The 25,575-nt window shown below is 42.7% G+C and overlaps 1 protein-coding gene across 3 annotated transcripts in view; it reads right to left on the bottom strand.

The window, feature by feature from the left end:
- Positions 1-3,160: 3,160 nt before the first annotated feature.
- Positions 3,161-25,575, bottom strand: part of LOC137277413 (uncharacterized) — a 278,114-nt gene continuing 255,699 nt past the window's right edge. For all 3 annotated transcript variants that reach the window (XM_067809128.1, XM_067809126.1, XM_067809125.1), the window contains exons 2-3: positions 7,843-8,056; positions 3,161-5,661 (exon numbers count right to left, since the gene is read on the bottom strand). In XM_067809128.1, coding sequence (XP_067665229.1) covers positions 5,472-5,661; positions 7,843-8,051 — 399 coding nt within the window. In that variant the 5' untranslated portion in view covers positions 8,052-8,056 and the 3' untranslated portion in view covers positions 3,161-5,471. The remainder of the gene's footprint in view (positions 5,662-7,842; positions 8,057-25,575) is intronic.

Here is a 25,575-nt window from a genome sequence, read left to right as displayed (position 1 = left end):
CTGTTGGGGAATGCATTTTATCACTGTATAAACTGAATGTGTATCCACTATTCAAGACTAACATCGGCTTAAATTTTGGGTTTCCCACCGAGATACCATTCAGCAGTTTGGCACAGGTAAGCCATTCAGAAAGGTCTGTTATCTCCTTGATCGAGAGATGGGTACCGAAACAACAATTACCACACGTTAAAGTGTCGGCATGGCCAGACCAGAAGATATGTACCAAACCATACCTGATGATCCTGGAACACCGTATCTGTGGTGTACTGCAAGATACTATAATACCATGTCTACCAAGCACATATAAAACCAGTAGTTCTTCACACATTGAAAATGGTTGAACAATTCAGTGTATCCACAAACATCTGTCTGAAAACATGTACGATAAGTACACATGCTCTTTGTGTTGTAAATTCACTTCATAGATTTGTCTTGATTTCTTTACATAAGGATATTTATATTGTGCACATATTGTTTCAAATGGGGCATGGAGATCAATATAGGGGATCATAAACGGGGGACCACCATCACGATATGAACAGTGGACTTATAATGAAGAACAAATAGAAGTTGTTAATGCATATAAATACTTAGGAATCATGATGACCCCTAAGCTAGTATGGACAAGAGCCTGTACCATTTTAATCACAGCAAGCAACTAAAGCCCTATTCCCTTTGAAATGTCTTATTCGCAAGTTTAATATAGACATTACAGATGCCTTTAAGATGTTCGATGCGAAACGTATGTACCTTTTATAATGTTTGGTGAGTTTAGTTTTATACGCCGCACTCAGCAATATTCCAGCCATATGGCGGCAGTCTGTAAATAATCAAGTCTGGACCAGACAACCCAGTGATCAACAACACGAGCATCGATCTGTGCAATTGGGAACCGATGGTTAGTCGCCTTTTATGGCAAGCATGGGTTGCTGAAGGCCTATTCTACCCCGGGACCTTCAATGTATGGTAGCGAAATATGGAGATTCAAGGAAATGAACCAATTAGAAATTGTTCACCGATCATTTTGTAGATATTTATTTAATGTTAGTAAATCATTTTCAAATATTGCTCTGTATGGCGAATGTGGGAGATACCCATTATATGTGAACTCATATAAGAATTGTATTAGATATTGGTTGAAATTAATCTCCATGCCGTCATATAGATATCCTCGCCGATCGTATCTTATGATGAAACAATCCTGTAATAGAAACGGTCTAATTGGGCAACTAATATAATGCAACTATTATTTTCTTAAGGGTTTTGCCATGTATGGATTCAACATGGGATAGAGGATATTGATATGTTTTAAATGTTTTTCAGAAGAGTAACTGACTGCACCAGACAAGATTGGCATTCTGGGCTATCTGATAAAGCGTCATTACAATTTTATTTCTTGCGTCCGAGAGGTTTGACGTTATAATAGTTCAGGGCGAAAGTGTGCTTTATTAAACTATACATGGTGGTAGAGCGAACTGTATTTTCTAAGATGCCGTATTCAATAACTTCTACGCCTAATTTCGATTAATCTATGGCAGAAAACAAACGACGGTGTCCGTGACCTAAATTAAGAATCCTCGCACAGGGCTAACTGACGCGCTGTTCTTTTGACGTGTCAGCCCCCTACGTTAAGACAAAGGTTACTAGAAAATACAAATGATGAACAGTTTGGTGATGGTTTATGTTCGGGTTAAATATCTTCCCTAGATCATTTTAATTACATCCGTGATTCTCTTAAACCATACAAGGCAATATGACCTCTTCATTTCTACTTCCAACGGAAGTTTAGATCAGTACATTCAGAGGAAGCTGACAAGTCATGCGACATTCCACAATTGCATTGTGGGAATGTAAACATTGCCAACATTACCGTGTCTCTTTAAGATTTTGAGTCGAACTATGAGACATTGTATCCGTCGGAAAACATAGATGTAATATTTCCACAGTGATGTTGGCTGTGTGGTGCAACTGCAAACCAAGAAACGGGATGCGACGAAGCAGTGGAAGGCTGTACGAGGCGATGGCAGCTGACATCCATCGTGACGTCGGTTACATTGTGACGTAATACAAAAAAGTTCGATTACGAGGGGGCAGACTGGAATGGTGCAGTGACGTCAACACATTGTGACGTAATGCAAAAAGTGCACATTATCGTCTGATGAAGTATTGTCGGCGCCTTTGATCTTTCGCCGACGCATCTTAGAATCCTTAATAAAACATTCACTTTCTCCAGAACTGTACATATACAATGTTAAAATATTAAATATGGAAAAGCGCTTCTCTTATTGAGATCCTGTTTTAATCGATTAGGCATACAGTGTATTAGAAAAGGCTTAAGTGATTATCAAGATAATGATTCTATGTATTCTCTTTGTAGATGAATGTCATACTATATATCATTGTCCTTTGTACAAAGAATCTGTAAGGACGTTCCATTTATTTCCACTCATAGCAAAAATATTGATAATTCAAAATCATTATTGATTTCTACTGATTGTAACCACTTGTCTATGTTGGGAAAATATCTGTATAATGTGTTTTCATATAAGAGAATATCTCTGATACGCATGTTAGCAATTAATGTACAAAAAATATATAACAATGTATTATGGGTCATGAGGCCTTGAAAACAATAAAGCATTGAAACTGAAATTGAACATATCCCTACCTGGGTGGACTGGGAAATATAGTGATATAGTGACTGTATTTTGTCCAAAGATAATAGCAATAGCCACAACCAGGTGTCAGTAGGTTTGTTCCAGTGTACACCATCTGGTCACCTACCATCGGCTGAGTGGGTTCAGTGATGTGTACTGCAAACTAGGAGTGTGTGACGCAACACCCAAAGAGCCTGCAACTAGTGCTAGCTCCAAGATTTCAACACCAAGGTTTTTGGACAGCTCACCCTCCATGCCCACATCAATATCTGTGTTCATACATCAATTTATCCTCAATCCAGATCAGAACAATACCTTAACTCAAAGCCACCTCCTCAATCCAGGTCAGTGGTGAATGGATGCAGTCGTTTTCAACTTTCCCGACAAACCAGTGAATGTTAACATGGACAATGATCTATGCCCCTATGGTTCGAACAGCTGGCTGGTCCAGAGCCTGACTGAATCGTAGTCAGTTGGTATGGCTCTATATCAATCAGAGCAAATCAGTATTTCAAGAAAATTTAATGCTATTTGAATTACAAAAGGTACAATGTCATAAAATGATGGCACTAAAAAGTTGACATACAATCAGCTGCAAAGGTATATAAGTATTTCCAAATCTATTATCAAACTGAAAAATTGGTAAATTCCCATTATACCGTACTCAGAAACTACTATTTTCTAGCAAAATATCAGGGAAAATCATTTTCTACAAGATCAAATGTCATCCTCATAACATGACCTTCATTTGGATGTTAATTTTGCACAATGCACTTGACACATGCTTTGTTTACTGACAGCTACAAGTATGTGGCAAGTTTAAAGGTGCAGTGCATATTTTATTAAATTTTGGACAAGGAAATTATCCTGCCAATAGGCAGATATTTGTGTTTATTCGCGATACACAGGCTGACATTTTCTTGACTCCATGGCCATATCCCCAAAATACTTGCATTCCTCCCTCATTAGAAGGTAAATTTCTCAAAGGAAGAATAATTTCTTTTTGTCCTGTTTCATATAAAATATACAGCTCACCTGACACTAAGGGCCAAGTAACGGTCATACTGCCAAACATGCTGAGGAGGATATCCAAGCTAAAAAGAACAATGAACACAATTGTGGTGATAAAACAAGGTCTGTTCTGCCACAGGCCCTTACACATCCAACAAAACATTAATATCCTTTACAGTGTTCACGAATAGCGTCTGACCCTCTGACAAATCTGGCAGATTCGCGAGTGGTCAGATAGAATTCACCAACCCACCAGCCCCAGGGTCTGGCTGAATATTTCACAATATCTTTGTGTGAAGTTGTTATTTGCGGCATGTGACACTTGTTTGCTGTTTAGAAATCTTATGTTTGTTATCATATAATGTTAATAATTTCAGTGCCAGTTATAAGAAATGTAATATCTGAATTGTTTGTTTAACTTTATTCTGTGGGTCCTGTGAATTTTCAGTGGGTCAGACAGATATCTGAAACTTACAGGACCCAATGTCCTGTTACTTTGAAACACCATCGTGAACACTGCTTTAAACTGATAACTTAATTCTAATAGCCTAAGATTACTAGGCAAGGTGTCCTCTTGCTAAGAATCAATGAATGAGTGAGGTTTTGCCACAGTTACTATCTAAACAAGTGTAAGCAATTCCAGTCTGAGGTACACAACATGACCTCTGCCAGCTGGAACCATATCAGTCAGTGGTGACTAATGAGGCCAGGAATGATATATATTATTAACAGCGTAACATCTTACAACAATGTTTCTGTGACTGAAACGCGCATAACTTTGATCTGCATCCAGCTAATGCCTAACAGTCAACCTAACCTCTACCAGAGTTATCACCACAGCAATGAAATAATAATATGAGAAATGTTTTAACAATGAACGAGCTTCTGATACAAGAAAACAGTGAAGACATGCATTTCAAATGAAATATAAATATTTGTTTCTTCCTATGAATTTATCAATGTATCTACTATGTATGACAATGTATATATATATGGACAATGTTTGCTTTTCAGAGGTTGGTTCAAAACTGTCACAAAATACTGATGAATAGAACAACCTATGAAAAGAATGATTAGGACTAGAGATAATTATCTCTGTGATAATTATCTCTGTCCACTAATTATATGTCCCAACATAGTATGGGCAAGTGATGGGGTGATGTTTCTATTAATAGTAATAAGTAGACTTTCCTGACATTGGCATTCAAGAAAATTGCATAAAACTCTCGAGCACAGTAACAAAAACAGTGGTAATTCCATAACAATATCGTGAAACCTTTCAACACAAAACTTAAAGATAACATTTGAAACACTAAAAAAACAGTCAATATTTCTCCTCTAAAAGTCCTGTAAAAATCAAACTAAAAATAAGTTTGGACAACATAAAACAAAATTATATAACATACAATTTGTTGGCAGAAGATCCCTAGGTGTGACCTACTATAAATGACTTCTTAGCAGTCATACTAAGGGTAAAATGTAACAAAAAGCTATATTCAGAGAATATGCAAAACAATAAGAAACATATATCTACCTATTTACCTCTATAACTGCACTACGGAATTCCACTGCAAGGAATCCTTAGCTCTGTCTAGTTAACACATCCCAACAACTGCTTTCGTAAACGACTGATCTGATGACAATGAGGAGCAAAAATTACATTGTACAATACCCAATAAAGTTGACAATGAACCCTGTAAAATATGACCGGGTATTTCTGAACAGACAATAAAAAAAAAATATTCTTCATTCCTCTTTCCTTTTGGTGAAATCTGAATTTGATCCCAGATACTGATCTAAGATCTACTGAAAGTAGACAATGAATGCACTTGTGATGGCAAGGCAAAGGGCATCAAAAGCACGGTCAATAATAAATGCCACTATGGACCGCTTGGAGAAGCAGACGTGAGAGAGATCAGCCAGGGTCATCAAAGCGGCGAGGCCAAGGCCAGTTTTCAAAGCAACTTCAACCGATGTCACCTTCAGGAATGTGCTGTGGACAAAATGACTGAATGTAATAAACAAGTCCCAAAATACATATTGACAACAATTTCTCTTGATTATACATGTATTGTTATGTAATCGCAGTCTGCAACTTTCATACACTAGTCCAAAACCAGAATATAGTAGAAATATGTTCTGCAAATACGCTTACCAGTTTGCTTATGATATGGTACAGACAAACCTGGACACATAAGTGAGAGCCAGGGCTAGATTTTCGAAGTTCTCTTAGTGCTAAGTAGTTGTAAGTAAATGTTAATGTATGGCACTTACGACAATCTCAGCACTAGGAGAGCCTCGAAATTTTGGCCCAGGATCATAACCCACAATGTTGAGGTATGTGGAGGAGGCTGCACAAGGAACTGACCATTAATCACAAATAACAGACAAAGAATCATCATGTGTACCTATTGTCCAGTTGAATGTGTATTCTGACAAATATAGAGGAGTAACAACATACTGTCTATTGAGTTCAGTATAGACATATGGAAAACAATTAAAAAAAACATGCAGTATTTGGCAGCACACAGGCATTACATGAATGTTTAATGCTTTCCTTCAAATATGTTTTAAATGAGAATCTTGAGCTGTTTCCTTCAATATGAATGTTGTATTTGTCTAGCACATACATTCACACTTTGTATGATATGAACGTTGTAGCGAGTAGATTTGTCACATCATTAGCAGTAATACACCAGTTCAACATTTGCTTTGTGACTGTGGCTGTAAGGAGCTTGTCAAAGTATCAAAGATTCTTTTCTGGGAATCATAATACACAATGCTGGCATCCGCTGCAAGGGTTTTACTGGACTTTTACTAGCACGACGAGTGAAAAATTCATCATTTATCTTTAGATTTATGGACTACTGGAATGTGATCAGCAACTTGATAAACAACTTCCAACTTGGCTCGAGTATCAAGGGAGGTTAACTGGAATCAATGGAGGTTAACAAGACATACACAGGAATGTAGCAAATGCAAAACTTTATTAAAGTATGAACATATACAGATCTATAAAATAGTCTAAACATCCTGCTTAATTGATTTGATGACTGCACTAGAGGTGTCAATGAAATAAACCATATACAATGCTTCACCAGTAAATGTATACTCTGCAAAAAATGGTAGCCTGATTGATTCCATGGGGTGATATTAGGAATTCCCGGACTATCATGAAGGCCATACAAGATATTGAGAACAGATGACCCTCACCTTAACATTCGGTGGAGTGCCATGATGAACATTAGTCAGTGGCATTGTCTTGTGCCATATTTGAACAATTTATTATAAGTTGTTTACTTACATAATTTATAAAGGATACATCTGAAAACCATGTTTGTGTTTCTTTTCTTGCAGAGTATTCAACATATGGAAGTAATTCCGATTTGAAAATCAAGTTTATGCAAAGATTAATTCAAAAACAAAAACGTCTTCACACACACTCAATTTTTTTGCTTCCTGAAATGTTTCCTCTCAGTGACACCAATGGTTGGTGCAAACAGGAATCTGTTCCACTTAGGTAGATCGACTATTGTGGTGTGCAGAGAGTTGTGCTTTGTCATAACTGATACAGGTTTCAGCTATAATTTATAGCACAGTCTGAGCATGGAACATACATGAGTCAGGGGTTTCTGCTGGAATTTACTTGACAAGCATGGGATACAGAAGGGTGTTGATGGCATTTACTGGACAATTATGGGATACAAAAGGGTTCTGCTGGAATTTACTGCACAATTATGGGATACAGAAGGGTGCTGCTGGCATTTACTGGACAATTATGGGATATGGAAGGGTTCTGGAACTTGCTGCAAAATCATGGGATACAGAAAGGTTCTGCTGGAATTAACTGGGCAATCATGGGATATGGAAGAGTTTTGCTGGAATTTACTGGACAATCATGGGATATAGCAGGGTTCTGCTGGAATTTACTTGCAAATTATAGTATATGGAAGGGTGCTACTGTAACTTATTGGACAATCATGGCATATGAATAGGTTCTGCTGGAATTTACTGGACAATCATGGGATACTCAAGGGTGCTACTGGAACTTACTGGACAATCAGGCGATAAAGAAGGGTGCTGCTGGAATTTACTGGACAATCAGGGGATAAAGAAGGGTGCTGCTGGAATTTACTGGACAATCAGGGGATAAAGAAGATTCTCCCGGACTCACATGAGAATAAACTGAAGGAGCAACGCCAGTGTTGCCGAAGAAACCAGAGTGAAAGTGTAGGCGATACTGAAGCCCATCTGTGATATCTGCTGCTGCGACTTTCCTGGGAAGGTTGCCTTCATCCATGGACCCCCAAACAGGAAGGGTGCGTACCACAGAGCACCCAGAACCTGGCTACTAAGGAAGCCCGCAATTGCACCCCAAACCATCTTGTCTGAAAACAACACATTTATTACTTAAGCATTCTGTTTGTCAACATTTCACATTGAAAGGGTATATTATGTGTACTATGAATATCCTCAGATATTAGGAACATGACAGACTATCAATATATTTCCAGTGCTGGAGCAAAGGTAATAACACACAAAAAAAACATTGATCATCCCTGGTTTCATCAACATTGCATCTACTTACGCAATCCAAGTCATTACTATAGCAAAAAATCAAAACCTGTTTCATAATCCTCTGTGAAATCAGTGAAGTGGGCAGGGCTCTAAATAATTTTTCAAGCAATTGGGTATTTACTCCCATGTCTGCATATGTATAAGTAACTGCTTGTTTTGAGGAGTAACTAGCATTTTGTGTACTCCAACTAGTTTACAGAATTGAGTACTTTTACACATTGAGTACTTTTGCACAGTTTCTTATCCTTATTGGGTAATTAACACTACTAAATACATAAATACAAATGCTTCTTTATAGGCCTAAGTTTTTGGTATTTCTCGTATTGCCAAATAGTTGGAAGCCATTTTTATTCAAACACTCAACAAGGAAGTCATGTGTCTACTACAGTAAACTCAGGACAGTGACTACAGCCATAACAGTATATGCATATATAATCGTCACTTAACATTTGTTGACCCTGTTATAGAATTTGGGCGGCACAAACAAATTATCATACACAAGCCAGTTCAGTTCACTGAGTAAAGTATGCAAGGTATTACTGAGCTATTGGTTTTTAGGTGAATCTTATGAGTTGTTTATACTCCTGTATTTGTAATTAATGGAGTAAGTGTGATTTTATTGAGTAAAATACATGAATACAGGCATCACATGGAGCTTTTGGTGGGTCCTGATATTACAATACATCAACGTTAAGCAGCTACACCATCTCTCTCAATTTATCAAATTATAGTGAGTGAGATAATATTTAACGTCACATTGGCAATATTCAGTCAAATTATAACTCGACCATAACAATGGTACACCAACAAAAAGATTGACAAAAAATGTTTCTTCAGATTATAACATTTCCTCTTGTTCTTTTTAACTTTCACTAAGATTGATATATTCAAACAGGTTCCTAAAATAACAATGTAGAAGTGACTTATAACCTGACTCTATCCATGAAACGCTTGAGGAATTACAGAATACTCTCAAAAGCACAACATTATCGCTATGCTCAAGGGAATAAAGTTGTTTCCAAAAGCATTTCAAAAGGTCACAAGTCTATAAATTCTTGCTTTCCATGCTTTTTAGCATGTTCAGCTCATAACACATTTTGCACCTGCACTGGCACATACAACATAATGTAGAGCCTGACGCACCCACCAACAACGCAACAGGTGCATATGTTAGTTGGGGAAGGGCTCTATAAACGCTGATTACCACATATTCTAACACAAAAATAATCGCTCCAGCATATTATCTTACAACCTTCAGAATGTTATAAGTCAATCACACTGGCTCTAAAGAAATTTAACACATTATCAAAACATACTATGCACTGTAACCCATCAAAGATCTAAGTGGTTCACAAAACCATTTCATCATGCATACCTTCTCACCTATATCAACTAATATGTTTATTCTGAAGAACAAAATGACTTCACACCACTACAGATTTGTCACCTAAGTTTAACCACTAGTGCTTCAGATCCTTTCATATTCTGAAAACATGAGTGGCATCTAAAATATCCTGAAGATACTTTTCAATTCTTTTGATGACATAGAATAATGACCTAGCAGAACTGATTGAAACAAAAAGATTGCTGAGTGAAGTACTGTCGGACACAGAAAACAACAGTCATCAGAAGATGACATATCCCCCCAGGCCCCCACATTTCAAAGGACAAATCATCTGACAGTTACTTGATGTTTTTTTTAAACAAAGTTTGAATTGTTTCCATGGAATTCATGAAAACTATAAATGCCATATATCTGTCATCAGCAAAAGTCACCATTTCATGATCTGTCTCACATATCTGCCAAGATCTTTTGAAAGATATGAAATGGTTTTCGAGTTGTGCTGTCGAAACGAAGCCCATCCCTCCATTTCGAAACAAAGTCCGAAACGTTTCCATGGAAACCCAGAAAATAATAAATCACAAAAACCTGTACAAAGAAAAAGCCACCACTTTGGGGTCTGTAACACATATCTGCCACGTTTTACCAAAAGATATTAAGAAGCTTTTGAGCTCTGCTCACTTTTGAGACTAAGTCCAGAACGTTTACATGGAAACTCAGAAAAAATATTATTAATTGCCTTCCACAAAAAGCTCAGCTAAAAATAGTCCACAACTGTCTTCCTGTTCAACTCTCTCATGTTCTGGCCTTGATATCTGCATACCCATGACTCCAAGCCTAACACTGAGGATGGTGGGCCACTATCAAAGCACCACTTGACATGGCTGATCTACTGGTCAAGATGTGTACACAATGATAATACATTTACCTACCTAAATACGAACTTGAAGACTTACAACACTGGAAAGACCACGGCTACACCTCACAGGCCAACAAGAGCAACACTGTCCCCATACGAGGCACCTCGACTTAAATAGATACAAGAATCTGAACAAGTACAGACATGTTCCCAAACCTTGCAAGATTTTGCAAGACCTGATACATTTCTCTTATACTGAAAAGACAGGAAGGATGGTGCAAGACTTAAAACTGATATATGAGAGGGACTTATTGTAGGAATGATAACATGTGGGTGTGAAGCCTGATGTTTTCAAATCATGACTAGGCTGCATGACATACTGCTGTGTCATGTCCCAACTCAGTTGAGATGAACACAGATCTTCAACGTGGTGTCCTGTTAGCATAAAGCAATTCTGTCACTATAGACATGAACACAGATTTTTAACGCAGCCTACAGTTAGCATTATACAAATTGTCACTGCAAGCAGCTTTCACAAATGTTTGAATGGTGGAGATTCGTCTAAGATTTAAATAATCCTGCAAAGGTTGCTCCAAGAAGAACATCTTCAACTGTGCTGTTCCATAGTAGTAGGTGAGCCACATAATGTTCACTAACATACACACAATGCAGCATCTTCATAGGTCATAATGGTGGAAATCCTTTGCTGCACTTTCAAGCAGTGTTACGATTAGTGTGCATGAAAAACCTATTTGAACAACTTCTTAGTACATATACCTACGTGTGTGCCCTAGTTTCCTTATCCAAATATCAAGGAAAATATTTGCAAACTACCAATCATCTCATTTGATTTCTCACATGTGAGCAGGAACACTGTATTGCTTTGGCAAGCTGGATTTCCAAAAGAAACAAACGTTCCATACTAAATATATCCGAGTAGTATAGGGAATGACAGTTCTAAAACACTTTCAAGAAAAGTGTCTACAAAGCCTTATTTACTAAATAAGGCTTTGGTTGGGCCATTAGCTCTTGCTACTATTACCCCTACTACTTAACGTGTGTTGGAGGTAACACTGTGCCGTACGGTACGATCAATAATTCTTCTCTTACAAACCCCCTACCCGGCCCATCCCTCAAGTAGTATAAGTTAGGTTCGTCGGCTTTCATATCCACTTTATCTATGTTGTAAGTTTTGACTGACCATATAGGATCGGTGGCCCGCTTACGGCTATCGCCCTCGTGTTCCCCTATGTTATGTTTATATCGATGAAACAGTTTAACGTGAACCGCCTACGATCTCTTTGGTGTTCATAATAAAGGCTTGCTGGGCTTTTTGTATCCCCTGTTCTATGTACTTTTTTTTCTCGTCCTCGCTGATAGCAGACTTACGAGACTTGGACCGAATATCTTGTTTCATTCCGTTATATTTTTTGAGTTCAGATAGGATTGAACGAAACTCCTCTTCTGAGATCTTACTGTCAGAGAGTGCCGTGGAAATTCGCTCACTCACTGTGTTCAGCTTTGCTTCGGCCAGAACCCTGATCTCGTCATGTTTCAATGCCTTACGATTAAGTCTGCGTGATACTAACTTAAGCGCCAACCCTGCCAACCCTGCCACCCCAGCTGTTATTTCAATACCTAGCACTATAGGTGCGGCCACGATGGTAGCTAACAACCCAACGCCTGCCGCCCCTAGTCCCATGCTGGTTGCCATAAGGGTAGTGTCAGCCCCGTCCACGATATTGAAAGCTCTATTATATTTTTTACATAGTGCTTTCCGCGTGTCACGGTCTTGTTCTAGTTGACGTTTCACATCACATAACTGCCTCAAGCGGAACCCATCTACGGTTTCCAGCGTCTTCGCTACTTCCTCTACGACTGGGTACAGACCCATCTATAATATATATTTTGAAAAATATTTTAATTGGGTTTCAGTTAATATTTCACGAATGAATTTGAAGCCTACAAGGGATAGATCATAATTAATGATAATAGGTGTGAAGCCAATAGACTTTTCTGTTGTAATAAAAACCCCAGGGAGGCTTATGAAGCGGTTTATAGGACCCCCCGGGTCATTCCGTTGTATAACAATACGGCAATATTGACCTACGTGTTCGTTATACCAGTGTATTGTCAACCCGGGTAAAATTTGGCGTCCTTTCGAGGAGTTTTCCTGGTTAAAATACGTAAAGACGACTTCTATGATGATTGTGTAGAGGTAGTTTATTTGATCAAGATGCTCCTTGGGTAAAAAAAACTTACTGCTAAATGTTAATTTACTTTCTGTGTCAGAACGTAACCCACTTTTTTCTCCAATACGAGAATCTATCGAGACTGTTGCTTTATTTTCCGTAATGAAATCCCCGGGCCAGATACCGTTATTCCTAATCTTAGAGATGTACCCCCACTTTTCTTCTTTTAATGTGATATAAGGTGAGGTGATTGTTAAGTTGAGCAGCCATTTAGGCTCTTTTAAATCTGATAACGACACCCGTCTGTACACGTTGTCTTTGAAGTGCAGGATGTATAATTCATCTTCCTCACCAGGCTGATCGAATCCCTCCGTGTCTCCTAGGTCGTTAAGCGTAGTGTTGGGACGATGACTGGTCATTATTATACTATTACGATATAATTTCCAACTGGTTTTCTGATAATAATTCAGGGGTTAACTTCATACCTATGAAGTGTATGTTGTCAGGCAGGAAGATATTGGTTAGTGATATCTTATTTTCCACGATCACGTTGACCCCCTGCAGACTGGTCTTGGAGTCGACACCCGTCCGCACGTAAACATTGCAAACTTGAAACTGATGTTGTTTGCCCCACCCGAGTTTGATCCCCTTCACGATCTCGACATCATTCCCCGATGGTTCCCCTAGGTAGACTTTGATGATCAGTGTTCCGTTTGCCGGTAGACTCTCTAGTGCCTTGACCACGCCTTCGAATTCAGACACCACCTGCAATTTCACGTTTTGTATGGCCGGTTTACTCGATAGCATGTGGGCTGCTATAGTGTTGACTGGGCTGACTACTACGCTACGTCTCTGAGTTGGGACGTAAGCCACGAGCAGGGTTCCATTGTTCACGACTTTGTTTAGGTGGTTGTCTTTGTTATCCGTGAACACGTAAGGGGAGACGAGTCTAATATTGAGAAACCAGTCGTCTTTATCGGGTAACAACACCCCACTTGTCATCTTCGGTGAAGACGAGCATATATGGTTTGTTTTGGACGACGGTAGTGCTCTCAACATCGTCTAAGTCGAACAGTTTACCACCGAACGATGGGTATATTACCCAATTATTATTACCGGTGTTGACAAGGGCGTACTTAGTGTTGACTGTTGCTCTTGTGGTATCTATCATATCACTTAGGGTTCCACCGGAGGGGATTTCAACGCGTTTGTAAATGTTGTTTTTCAGTTGCAAGGCGTACGATTTACCATCTACTCCGGGAGCGTTGAAACCGCGCGTGTCTCCGAGGTCGGAGATCCCGATATTGACGCATTTTTTCACTCCGGGGCCTTGTGCGCTGGTCATTTTACATGAAGCGTTAAGCTGAGGTATCCTATATTTACAGGATTATGATTTATATCTAACACCGATATTGTCAGCTCAGGTATGTTGCCCTGAGTTAATCTCTTATGCTGCCGTGGTGAAAATGACTCGGTTCTACCGTCGTTGTATTTCTCAGTTTTCACCGGCACTGCTCTCAGTATAGTGGAAGGGTGACCTCCTTGAATGTTGTACGTTGTGCTCACCTGATCGAGATGAATGTACAGCTCTCGGTACTGTACTAGGTCGGGTAACTTCGTACCTGTGACGGTTGTTGTTGGTTTTATCTCGTCAGGAGACATACCGAGTATCCTCGCTAATGGTCGGCCGAGCCTCAATGAGGTTCTTCCGTTGTTGATTAACACCACTGTACCGTTTGAGTCGTTCATCTTGAGTTCGGCTCCCAGGGGTTTGAAGACCTCGTCGTTTAGAGAGCACACGCTGTAGTAGCCGTCAGTTATCTGGCTGCGAGTTCCACTGACGAACAGCTTATTGTTGCTGATATTAATGTTAGTCCATTGCGGTAGGTAGGTGATATCGCAGAGTGCGACTTCGAGTTGACCTGACGTGTTATCGATCGCGTGCGTCAGCTGAACGGCCTCACCGCTCGTTATCCCTGGAAGTGTTATGTACATATTATAATATATAATTTATATATTATAATATGGATTTAGCACACTTGAAAATCGTGGTGAATGCAGATGGTACGGGGTTTAAAACAACCTTTATTGATATCTTTGAAAACTATATCGTGTCCGTTAATAACGCGCAGGCGGTGGTAAACTGGAATCAAAACCCAATGCAGTTTTGGCAGAACCAACTCAACTTTGCTGTGTGGTGTGCGACGACAGGGTCGGGTGTGACACCAGACTACGGTATAGACGAACTGAGTAAGGCGGTTATTTTGTTTCATATTTATTATCAAACGAGACGAATATTGAAGGAAATAAGTGCTCCTCTTCCCCAAGATAAAGCGTGGAGTATGACGAATAACCCCTATGATAGACGCGCTTATGAACGTATTTGTGGGGAGTTTGAGATTCCAACGAATAAAGACTTTCGCCTTCCTGGTGTGAACCATGGTCTCGGTATAGTTCTCGTGTACTTCTACAGGTCCGGAACATATTATGCCGGTTCTAAAGATGGTTCATACAACCCAAACCGACATACATTTACAGGCCCCACAACGAATGAAAAGATCCATGTCAGCTGTATAAAGCAAACCAATCCTGATGCAGCCACAGCCTGGACTAAAATGATCTCAAAAACATCGAAAGAATTCACTCGTGCTGGTACAATACGCTTGAACGACTCGATTCGAACGTACGTGTGGGCGCTGTTGGGTGCGCAGTCGATGACGCGTTCCAACATCCTCGGTAAGGGAACTGCTTACGACGCTCAGACACAATTCGTTTCCAACGTTGATGATGCTATCAATTCTCCAGTTGATCTCCCGAGGGCCATCGACCGTTACCAAAACGTGTTAGAATACGCCAGATCGAAAGTCAATTACGTATTCGGCGTGGGGTTGTACATGGCTCCGAGTGATATGCAACTGAGAATAAAAAAAGTGGTGGGTTATAACAACAAAATAGTCATAGCCACGGCGGACCAAAAGTTGGGTATCAACCCCGATATTAACACCCCCTATATCCCACACATCCCACCACGTGAAAAGGGTATAGTGGCGCCACCCCCGGAGCCTAAAATTCAACCAACACCACACCCCCATATTCATGTGGGGGTACCCTCCTATCAGCAGCATATTGATAGTAAAACGGCCCTGGTGGTTGGTGGGGTAACTTTGGGGCTTATTTGGTTAAAGATTTCTTAGCCGCTACGTACACCAGACCCGCCACGGCGACGATGGCTGCCCACAGGTTTTGACTGAGCCACATGGCAGTTTTAGACAGAGCGCTCAACAACCACGAGACGATGCTACCCAGGATGCCGGGAAGGGCTTCGGCGGCTTTACCAGCCAGTTTAGCTAGGCCTTCCCCCAGTTTTTTTATCCAGTCTTTAACACCACCGCCTGTGGGAGTGGGAGTTCCCCCGCCGGCAGGTGTGGGGGTTCCCCCTGTCAGTGACACCACCAGGGTTGATATGATGAAACCCAATGCAGTCAGAATGCTGGCGATGGTGATCCCTTGCTCCCGGAATAATATCCGAATCCTGTTGGCTAAAGTTGTATCCTCATTCAGTATTCTATCGATTGTTTCCCGAATGCGACTGATCTGGGATCGAAGCTGTTCACGATTCGAGGAAGCGGCTTCCAATCGTGTACGTCTCTCGTCTTCTAAATCACGTATTCGTTCATTGATACGACGCTTCATATCATCGTTTTCAGTTTCGTTGAGTTTGGTTTTTTCCCTAGCGATGTGCTCGTCGATTTCGTTCAGTTTCCCCATGTTGTTCACGAGTTCTCCACGCACGCGTTTCACGGCTTCGTCTAAGCCGCGCAGTTCCCTTACCGGAAAGTCAAACCCCGGTAACGGTTTGTCCCAGTAGGTGCTCAACAGTTTTTCTATGCTGTCCGAGGCTTCTGTAGCACGCTGTGGTGTCATTTCATCTCTAGTGGTGAGGTGGGATCTGGTAGCTTGCAGATCTTCTTTAACGGCCTTAGGTATTGCACCACCGTAATCATTCATGTTTAGATTTTTACGGATAAATTCGACACCATGGCGGCTGGCTAGAGTTGACAAGGCCAGTGGTTTTTTATTGCTCTTGTTAAAGAGGTCAACCCCTGGGTCAGACTTAAGGCGTAGAACACCCTTTGTATCAATAAAAAAATTCTTATGGTATCGACCCTGTGGTTCAACGTAGTTTTTATCTCTTCTTAAACTTTCGTAATAATCATTTACCGTTGTTTCCAAGAGTTCTTGGTTCAATGGTGAACTAGTAAATGAGGTCTCCTGCTCATCATCGAATGCCTGGGCACTAGCGCCCGGCATATCATCCATAGGTATGTCTTCATCCATTAGTATTAAAAATATATTTCTTTTATATAACAATGTACGGCAGAAAATTAGATCCTTTCAGAAGATTGAGAGAGCCATTAGGAGCCAGAGCCGTGCGACAGTCGGTGACCATCACCAACAATCCCAGCAAGATAGACCAGAATCAAACTCTGCTGGTTAGATTTCCAAACCTTGGTGAGAATGACCTCATTGTACCAGGCACTGTTTGACTGGCGTTCAATATCACGTTGACCTCCGACAACGACAAACGCGAGCTAGTGCGGAACGTGGGTCGAGCTATAATCAAGAAAACGACCGTCAAGATCAGCGGTAACGAGGTGCTGAGCATCGACGACAGCGACGTGTTTCACTGCTACAGGATCTCTGGAAAAGCGAGGGAGAACGAGTCAATGATGTGTACCAGGGTATCAGCAAATCAACCCGGGCGCGCATAGGGTATGTCTTCACGCAAGACCAGCAAGACAAGCTATCGGACGGTGAAAAGGCCATCGCTCTAGCATACGGGAATCGATTCTGCGTGCCGCTCGATTTCGAGTTGCTCACGGGACACGCGCCGTTTTACCAGGCCGCGCTGGGTGATAGGCTCGAATACGAGCTCACGTTTAACGACTATAGCAAAGTAGTGCGTACGCCGAACGGTGATGAGGCCAGTTATGCCATAGACAACATCTCTCTGGAGTTCGACATGGTCACTAGCCCGGAGCTGGCCAGGCAGGTTCGAAGCCAGTACTCTGGGAAGATGGCTATCCTATACGATCGCGTACTGAGGCATAGATCAGTCATGCGAGATAAGAGCGACACTGTGTGGAATATCAACCTGAACGTGCCGGCGCGATCGATGAAAGGTATCCTGGTCGTCCCCGTGGAGGATTACGATCCATTCTGGAGGGACAGCGAGAAGTTTTTCAACCCCAAGATTGAAAAGGTGGAAGTGACCATCGAGGGCGTGCCCAACCAGCTGTTCAGTCATGGTATGAGACCACACCAGCAGTGGGATGAGATAAAAAAGCTACCAGTGGGGGACTACATAACAAAGGACCTGGACCTCGGCTCCGTGCAGATCGGTGAATACCTGACCACCAAGTACGCCCTATGGTTGGACATGCGATCCACGGATGATGATAAACTGCACGGTAGCGGGCGCCGTATAGATAACGGCAGCGAAGGGATAACCATCCAGATTACTAAGAAGGCTCAAACCGCTGGTAAGTTGAAATTATATCTGTACGTTATTATGGACGCGCAACTTAATAAAGCCATCTACTAGTGGGGGAGACCCCCACACCCCCCTGGGGTACCCCCAACTGCCCACTGACCCACACTGCGCCATAGTGTGCGGGCAGACTGGCTGTGGGAAGACCGTTTTCGTGTTGGATATGTTGGAGGGTTACTACAAGGATGTGTTCGATAACATCGTTATCATGTGCCCTACTCTGAGCATGAATAAAACGTACGCGCGACCTTGGGTGATGACGGACCCGGACGTACACAAAATCGACCCTGGAACACGCCTGCAGGACTGGTTGAAAGCTCTTCACGAGAAATTTAAAGGGGAACCGACGCTGTTCATACTGGACGACTGCAGCGCTAATCGCGAGATAACAAAAAAGAGAGACATGCTATCGTACCTGGCCTTCTCCGGCCGGCATGCAAATCACAGCGTCTGGGTGCTAACGCAGAAGTTCAACTCGGTGTTGAAAGACCTCAGGGAGCAGACGCGATGGGTGGCCTTATTTCACTGCAAGGACAGGGATTCGTTCGAGGAGTGTTTGAGAGAGAACGATGTGATGAGTAAATTAGAACGGGAACGGGTGAAGAAACAGCTCGCTGAAACTAAACACGCTAAGCTCGTACTAAAGACCGACCAACCAGTAGCATATAGAGTATGCTAAAGCTAAGCAAAGCTAAGCAAAGCTAAGCTAAAGCTAAGCAAATGCTAAGCATAGCTATGATATTTGAAGTATTTGTCGTGTGCAACTTAACCTTCATTTCTCTGTGTTTTGTCTGCATCGGGTATTATATAGTTAAAACTAAATCTTACTTATTATATTATAAGATGGAGTGTGAGGAATTGCTCGAACAATTGTCGTTGGAGGGTACCCCCACTGGGGGTGTGGGGGATTCCCCCAAGCGAGAGAAACTGGTGGCGTTGGCTGTTGGCGGCAAAGCCAAACATTACTTTGGAGACTACACTCCGGATAAAATTCACAAAATGTCAGCCGAAGAAATCGATAAGCTGTACGCTAGATACGAGTCCCGGCTCGGAGCAGAAATGACAAAGACAATAGGATCGGCTATGACCCAGATATACACCGGTATTGTATCACACTTCCTTCCCATTCCACCAGAGCGCCGACTTTACCTGTGGGAGGACCTCGAGAAAGACCCTTTTATCGAACACGCCGTGAGCTCTATCAGCTGCGGGCTGTACCACAAATATGGTATGTTGTTGGCTCCAGTGACGGCAGCGATTATCACAGCGAAGCATTGTCAATTTGAGAGAAAGAATAATAATAATAGTATAGATGGATGCTGCACAGGAGACCCCTCCCGAGGTGACGGTGGAGACCCCTTCACAGGAACCAGTGAGGGAAGTGACCCCAGTGGAGGTACCTCCAACAGTAACCAGGCAGAAGAATCCTAAGAGAGTAGCTGCCGGTAAAAAACGGTGGTGTAACCAACATAAAGTGACCAACCCAACCCGACTGTTGTTGGCTGTAGGCGTAACTGCTGCCTTGGCTATCTCGTGGTTATATACACGTGGGGGAACTGAGGGAAACTCTGGGGGTGTGGGGGGTACCCCCACGCCGCCGGCAGGCCCCACTGTCGACCCGCATATCATGTTATAATTTAAATATTTTTATATCATATACATAATGTCTGAGGGGAAAACGTTCGTCAACGACGCATACCACGCCACAGTGGTCGCCAGTCTAGCTGTAGGGTACGCTCGGTTGACTAAAATGGTGCTTAAACAACCAACTATCAAGCTAGATTTCAACCTGCAGGATATGGGTATGCTCATAATGAACCTTGGTATGGCGATGGCCACAAAAGACATCCTAGTAAAACAAGGAATAATACCTGATAATATAATGAAATAAATATAGGGATGGCCACGATAGCTATGATGGTCGGTGGGGCGTTAGTGAATGCCCTGGCATTTTCCGGGAGTAATTTCCTCTTCTCAAAACTACGAGATGATCACGCGGCTGAAATACAGGAAGAAAGGAAGCGGCACGATCTCGCTACTGAGAAATTACAAAGAGCACAGGCCGAGTACGCTAAAAAACGCCTCCAGAGGATCGATTTTATTAACGAACAACTCACGCGTGAAAACCATGCCGTTCAAACATTCAACGATGTCGATGAAGCAATGAAAGAAAACTACCTACTAACTGGTAAACAATTGGAACCGCTCAATAAACCCACACTCGCTCAGTACTACACACCATCCAAGGGGCAAATGAATCGTGAACTGGTCTTCATAGTGTTGGGTATAGCAGCTACTGCGTTGGTTGCGAAGCAATTAAATTAAAATACCTATATAAGTAAACATGAGACCCGCTCCATACCGATGCGAATACATACTTATGGGGAAGACCGAGGCCTGTGGTAGGAAATGCAGGAATCAGGGGTTCTGTTGTTTCCATATGGGAAGTCCTAACTACACGTGTTCTGTGTGTGGTATCGGGGTTAAAGGGCACTACTGTCTATGTAAAGCTCACGGAGCGAACGTAGTCAGACATCAACTCATCTACGAGAATAAAAAAGGCTACATAAAAGAACGTAGGCGACTGCTCAAGATAGACTCCAATGCGTGAAAGGGTTACTGTGAACCAATTAGACATTGGTTCTCTTAGGTGTAAACACTATGTATACTGTGCGCGAGCTAAAGCGGGTCGCAAAACAGAGAGGTGTGATCGGGTATTCTCGAATGCGGAAGTCAGCATTGTTGAGATTACTAGGTTTAGAAGCCCCTCCTACGGTAAAACAATTAAAAGCTCAAGCAAAACAGCTTGGACACACGGGTTATTCAAACCTGGGGAGAGCCGGGTTAACCGCATTGTTATCACATGCCCCCGTAGCACGTCCCACTGTAAAACAACTGAAAACCGAGGCACACGATTTGGGTTTAGGCGGGTATTCTCGTATGAGAAAACCACAGCTTGTAGAATTATTACGACAGAATAGAGCTATTGACCTACAGTTCGTGCGCACTGAGCGCGCTGTAGGCAACTATTTGAGAGGTTGGCGCATGCACGTTGATAGAAACATAGACATTACAGATATCAAGCCTCTGATAGCTGATAAGGTCAACCAGGAACTAAATAACCTAGGAAGTATCAAGTTTCAGATCACAGTGAAAATGTCGCTCGATAAGCAGGTTGGGGGCCCCACAGGGGCCACTGAGTATGTTCAGCCTTACTTCCGAGGTCAACAAGAGGTCGCCACACATACAGAAACCATTGACGCATCAATCGATACCAGTTTTCAGCAGATACGAGAATACCTAGAACGCTACACACACTTGGAGTCCGGGTGGGCTGTAGATAAAATCGATAATGTCTATCTAGACATAGCTAACTACGTGCCGTTCAGAGGCGGGTCATACCTAGCCTTGCCTCCCTACTATAGGAACAAACATGCCATAGTAAACGTTAAGAATAGAGGAAACGATTGCCTGAGGTTAGCTATCAGGTCAGCCTTATTTCCAGCTGACACTAATCCGAACAGGCCTTCTAATTATCCTCAGGATGATGGGCTCAACTGGGATGGTATAGATGAACCCACCCCCATATCCCAGATCACTAAAGTAGAAAAACAGAATAATTTGGCTATAAATGTCTTTGGGCACGAAGGTAACAAAACAATAGTACACAGGGTCAGCCCGGTGAAGGATCGCCAAGTTATCAATATATTCATGATCCAACGAGGTGAAAAGTATCACTACACGTGGATAAAACATCTCAGCCGGTTGTTGCACGACCAGTCGAAACACGATGGGGAAAAACACTTTTGTGTACGATGCCTGCACGGTTTCAGTCGAGCTGATTTATTAGAATCCCACCGGGATGATTGCCAAGGTGTGGGGCAGACGGCTATACGAGTCGACATGCCTAAAGAAGGTGATAATATCCTAAAATTCAGTAACCACAAGAACCAAATGTCTGTGCCTTATATCATATACGCCGACTTCGAAGCCTTAGTGGCTGCCGCCGGCGAGGCTCCCAGTGGTAGCTTCACCCACAAGACACAAGAGCATAAAGCCTGTTCGTTTGGATACATTGTCGTCCGTTGTGACGGGGAAACGAAAGCTCCGGTAGTGTATAGGGGGCCTGACGCGGCTGAAAGGTTTCTAAAGTGTTTGCAGGAGGAAGAAAAAATTATTAGGAATGCATTGTATAAAATCGCTCCCATGCGTCTGACCTGAGTCGACAGGCTAGCCCACGCTAGTAGCACTAACTGTCACGTGTGTGAATCACCACTTAACGGTGATTCGGTGAGAGATCACTGTCACATAACTGGTAAGTATAGAGGCGCCGCTCACAACGCGTGCAACCTCAAGCTTAAAATCAACCCTAAGACAATAAACATCCCCGTTGTCTTTCACAACTTGAGAGGGTACGACTCACACTTGATCATGCAGGCCATCGCGAAAATCGATGGTAATATAACGTGCATCCCCAACAACATGGAGAGATACATCTCCTTCAGCTTAAACGGACTTAGGTTCATTGACTCGTTTCAGTTCCTCCTGTCGTCACTCGACAGTCTGGTCAAGGCCAACAATACCTTCCCTATCACCGATCGATACACAGACGCCGAGACTAGACCCCTGCTTATGAGGAAGGGTGTGTACCCCTATGAGTACATGGATAGTTGGGCCAAGTTCACCGAGACCAGACTACCCCCTGTTGACTGCTTTTATAGCAAGCTGAATGAGGCGTCCGTCTCACGAGATGATTACTCGCACGCGACTAACGTATGGAATAAACTGGGTTGTAAGAACCTGGGTGATTATCACGACCTGTACTTGAGGACAGATGTACTGCTGTTAGCCGACGTGTTTGAGACGTTTAGGCGGACATGTTTCAAGCAGTATAAACTCGACCCCGCATGGTATTACACCAGCCCAGGTCTGTCGTGGGACGCCTTGCTTAAAAAGACCGGAGTTAATTTAGAATTGCTCACAGATTACGACATGCACCTATTCATTGAGAAAGGCTTGCGAGGTGGGATTTCCATGGCATCCAAACGATACGCGAAAGCAAATAATCAATACGTGAAAGGTTACGATCCTAACAAACCAACCAATCACATTCTCTACCTCGACGCAAACAACCTGTACGGCTGGGCCATGAGCCAGTATCTACCTACAGGGGGATTCGAATGGGTACCCCACGTTGATGTTATGGGGGTTGCACCAAATTCGAACAAAGGGTATATCCTCGAGGTTGACTTAGAGTATACCAAGGAATTACACACATCGCACAACAGCTACCCCCTGGCCCCCGAACGTATGAGGGTTAACCCAGACTGGATGTCTGAGTACCAACATAACTTGTCAGGTGGTCGTGTGACAGACGTTGAAAAACTCGTGCCTAACTTAATGAATAAGACCAAGTACATCGTTCACTATCGCAACCTACAGCTGTACCTGTCGTTGGGTATGAGGCTGACCAAAATACATAGGGTGCTCATGTTCGACCAGAGCCCATGGATGGAGCCCTACATCAGAATGAACACAGACCTACGAAAAAAAGCCACCAGTGATTTTGAGAAAAATCTCTACAAGCTCATGAACAACTCGGTGTTTGGTAAGACTATGGAGAACCTGAGGAAACGCGTGACCGTGAAGCTGGTTCGATCTAGTGAGGAAGACAAGCTCAGGAGATTGATAGCCAGTCCGGCATTCAACCGTAGTAAGATATTCACAGACAACCTGGTTGCCCTACACATGAAGAAAAGCCACATAAAATTCAACCGGCCTGTTTACGTGGGGATGAGCATCCTCGATTTATCCAAACACCTGATGTACGACTTTTACTACAACGAGCTCAAGAAACAGTACGGCGACAGGTGTGAAGTGCTGTACACTGACACGGATTCCCTGCTGATGGAGATTCGAACCGAGGACGTGTACGAGGACATGAAAAAACACCTCGATTTATACGACACCAGCGACTACCCTAAGACCCATGCCCTACACAGTACGGTAAATAAAAAGGTCCTAGGTAAAATGAAGGACGAGTGTGCTGGCACGCCCATAGCCGAGTACATAGGTTTGAGACCTAAGATGTACTCCATACTGAAAGCCGACAATAGTGAGATCCGGAAGGCTAAGGGGGTTAAGAAGTATGTGGTGAAACAACACATCAAACACGCCAGATTCAAGGAAGCCCTGTTCAAGACCCGTACCTTTAGACATAAAATGAACACACTTAGAAGTGATGGACATAAGATATACGGACTGACTATAAACAAGACGTCCCTGTCGCCTATGGACACGAAACGTTGGATAGCTATTGATGGGATAAACACATACGCGTATGGACATGAAAAAATTTGAGGCTATTTACTACAGCCCGCGTGGGTACTGGAAAGGAGCTAGCGCAGTAGATAAGCTAGCTAAAATAGCGCGAGTACCCCCGGAGGAAGCCAAAGCGTGGCTTGAAAAACAAGCCCTGTGGCAGATCTATTTGCCGGCACCACGCTACGTGCCTAGAAGGAGGTTCGGTATTAACATACCTAATAGCGTTCACCAGGCAGACCTACTGTTCCTACCCCACAACAAGAGGTACAAGTATGCCTTAACCGTAGTGGACGTAGCCAGTCGTTACAAGGAAGCCGAACCCTTGACCACGAAAGATTCGGCCCAGGTAGCCAGAGGATTCGAACGCATATACAAACGCAGTCCGCTGACGTGGCCAACAGAGCTGCAAGTTGACCCCGGACGGGAGTTCATGGGTGCCGTGTCACAACTGCTAGCCAAACACGATACAAAGGTCAGGCGTGGCACGGCCGGAGCCCATCGCAGCCAAGCCATAGTTGAGAGATTTAATAGGACTTTGGCTGAGCGCTTGTTCGGCTATCAGTATGCTAGGGAGATGGCCACCCCTGGAAAACGATCGACTGAATGGGTCACGAGGTTACCCAAGGTGGTGTCGGCAATCAACCATGAAGTCACCCGTCTCACCGGTAAGAAACCGGCAGACGCTATCAAACTAAAATCAATAGTTGCAGAGTTGGCCGCTCCATTGCGTGGGAAGGAGAAACAGATACCAGATAGGGCCCTAGTGAGGTATCTATACCAGCCGGGGGAACACGAGGGTGATAGCCGTAAGCGGGCCACCGATCCTATATGGTCAGTCAAAACTTACAACATAGATAAAGTGGATATGAAAGCCGACGAACCTAACTTATACTACTTGAGGGATGGGCCGGGTAGGGGGTTTGTAAGAGAAGAATTATTGATCGTACCGTACGGCACAGTGTTACCTCCAACACACGTTAAGTAGTAGGGGTAATAGTAGCAAGAGCTAATGGCCCAACCAAAGCCTTATTTAGTAAATAAGGCTTTGTAGACACTTTTCT

Source organism: Haliotis asinina, chromosome 3 (assembly GCF_037392515.1).
Source record: "Haliotis asinina isolate JCU_RB_2024 chromosome 3, JCU_Hal_asi_v2, whole genome shotgun sequence".
In the NCBI taxonomy this organism is placed as follows: domain Eukaryota; kingdom Metazoa; phylum Mollusca; class Gastropoda; order Lepetellida; family Haliotidae; genus Haliotis; species Haliotis asinina.
The sequence above is the reverse complement of the archived record's forward strand: the minus strand, read 5'-3'. Positions and strand labels throughout refer to the sequence as shown.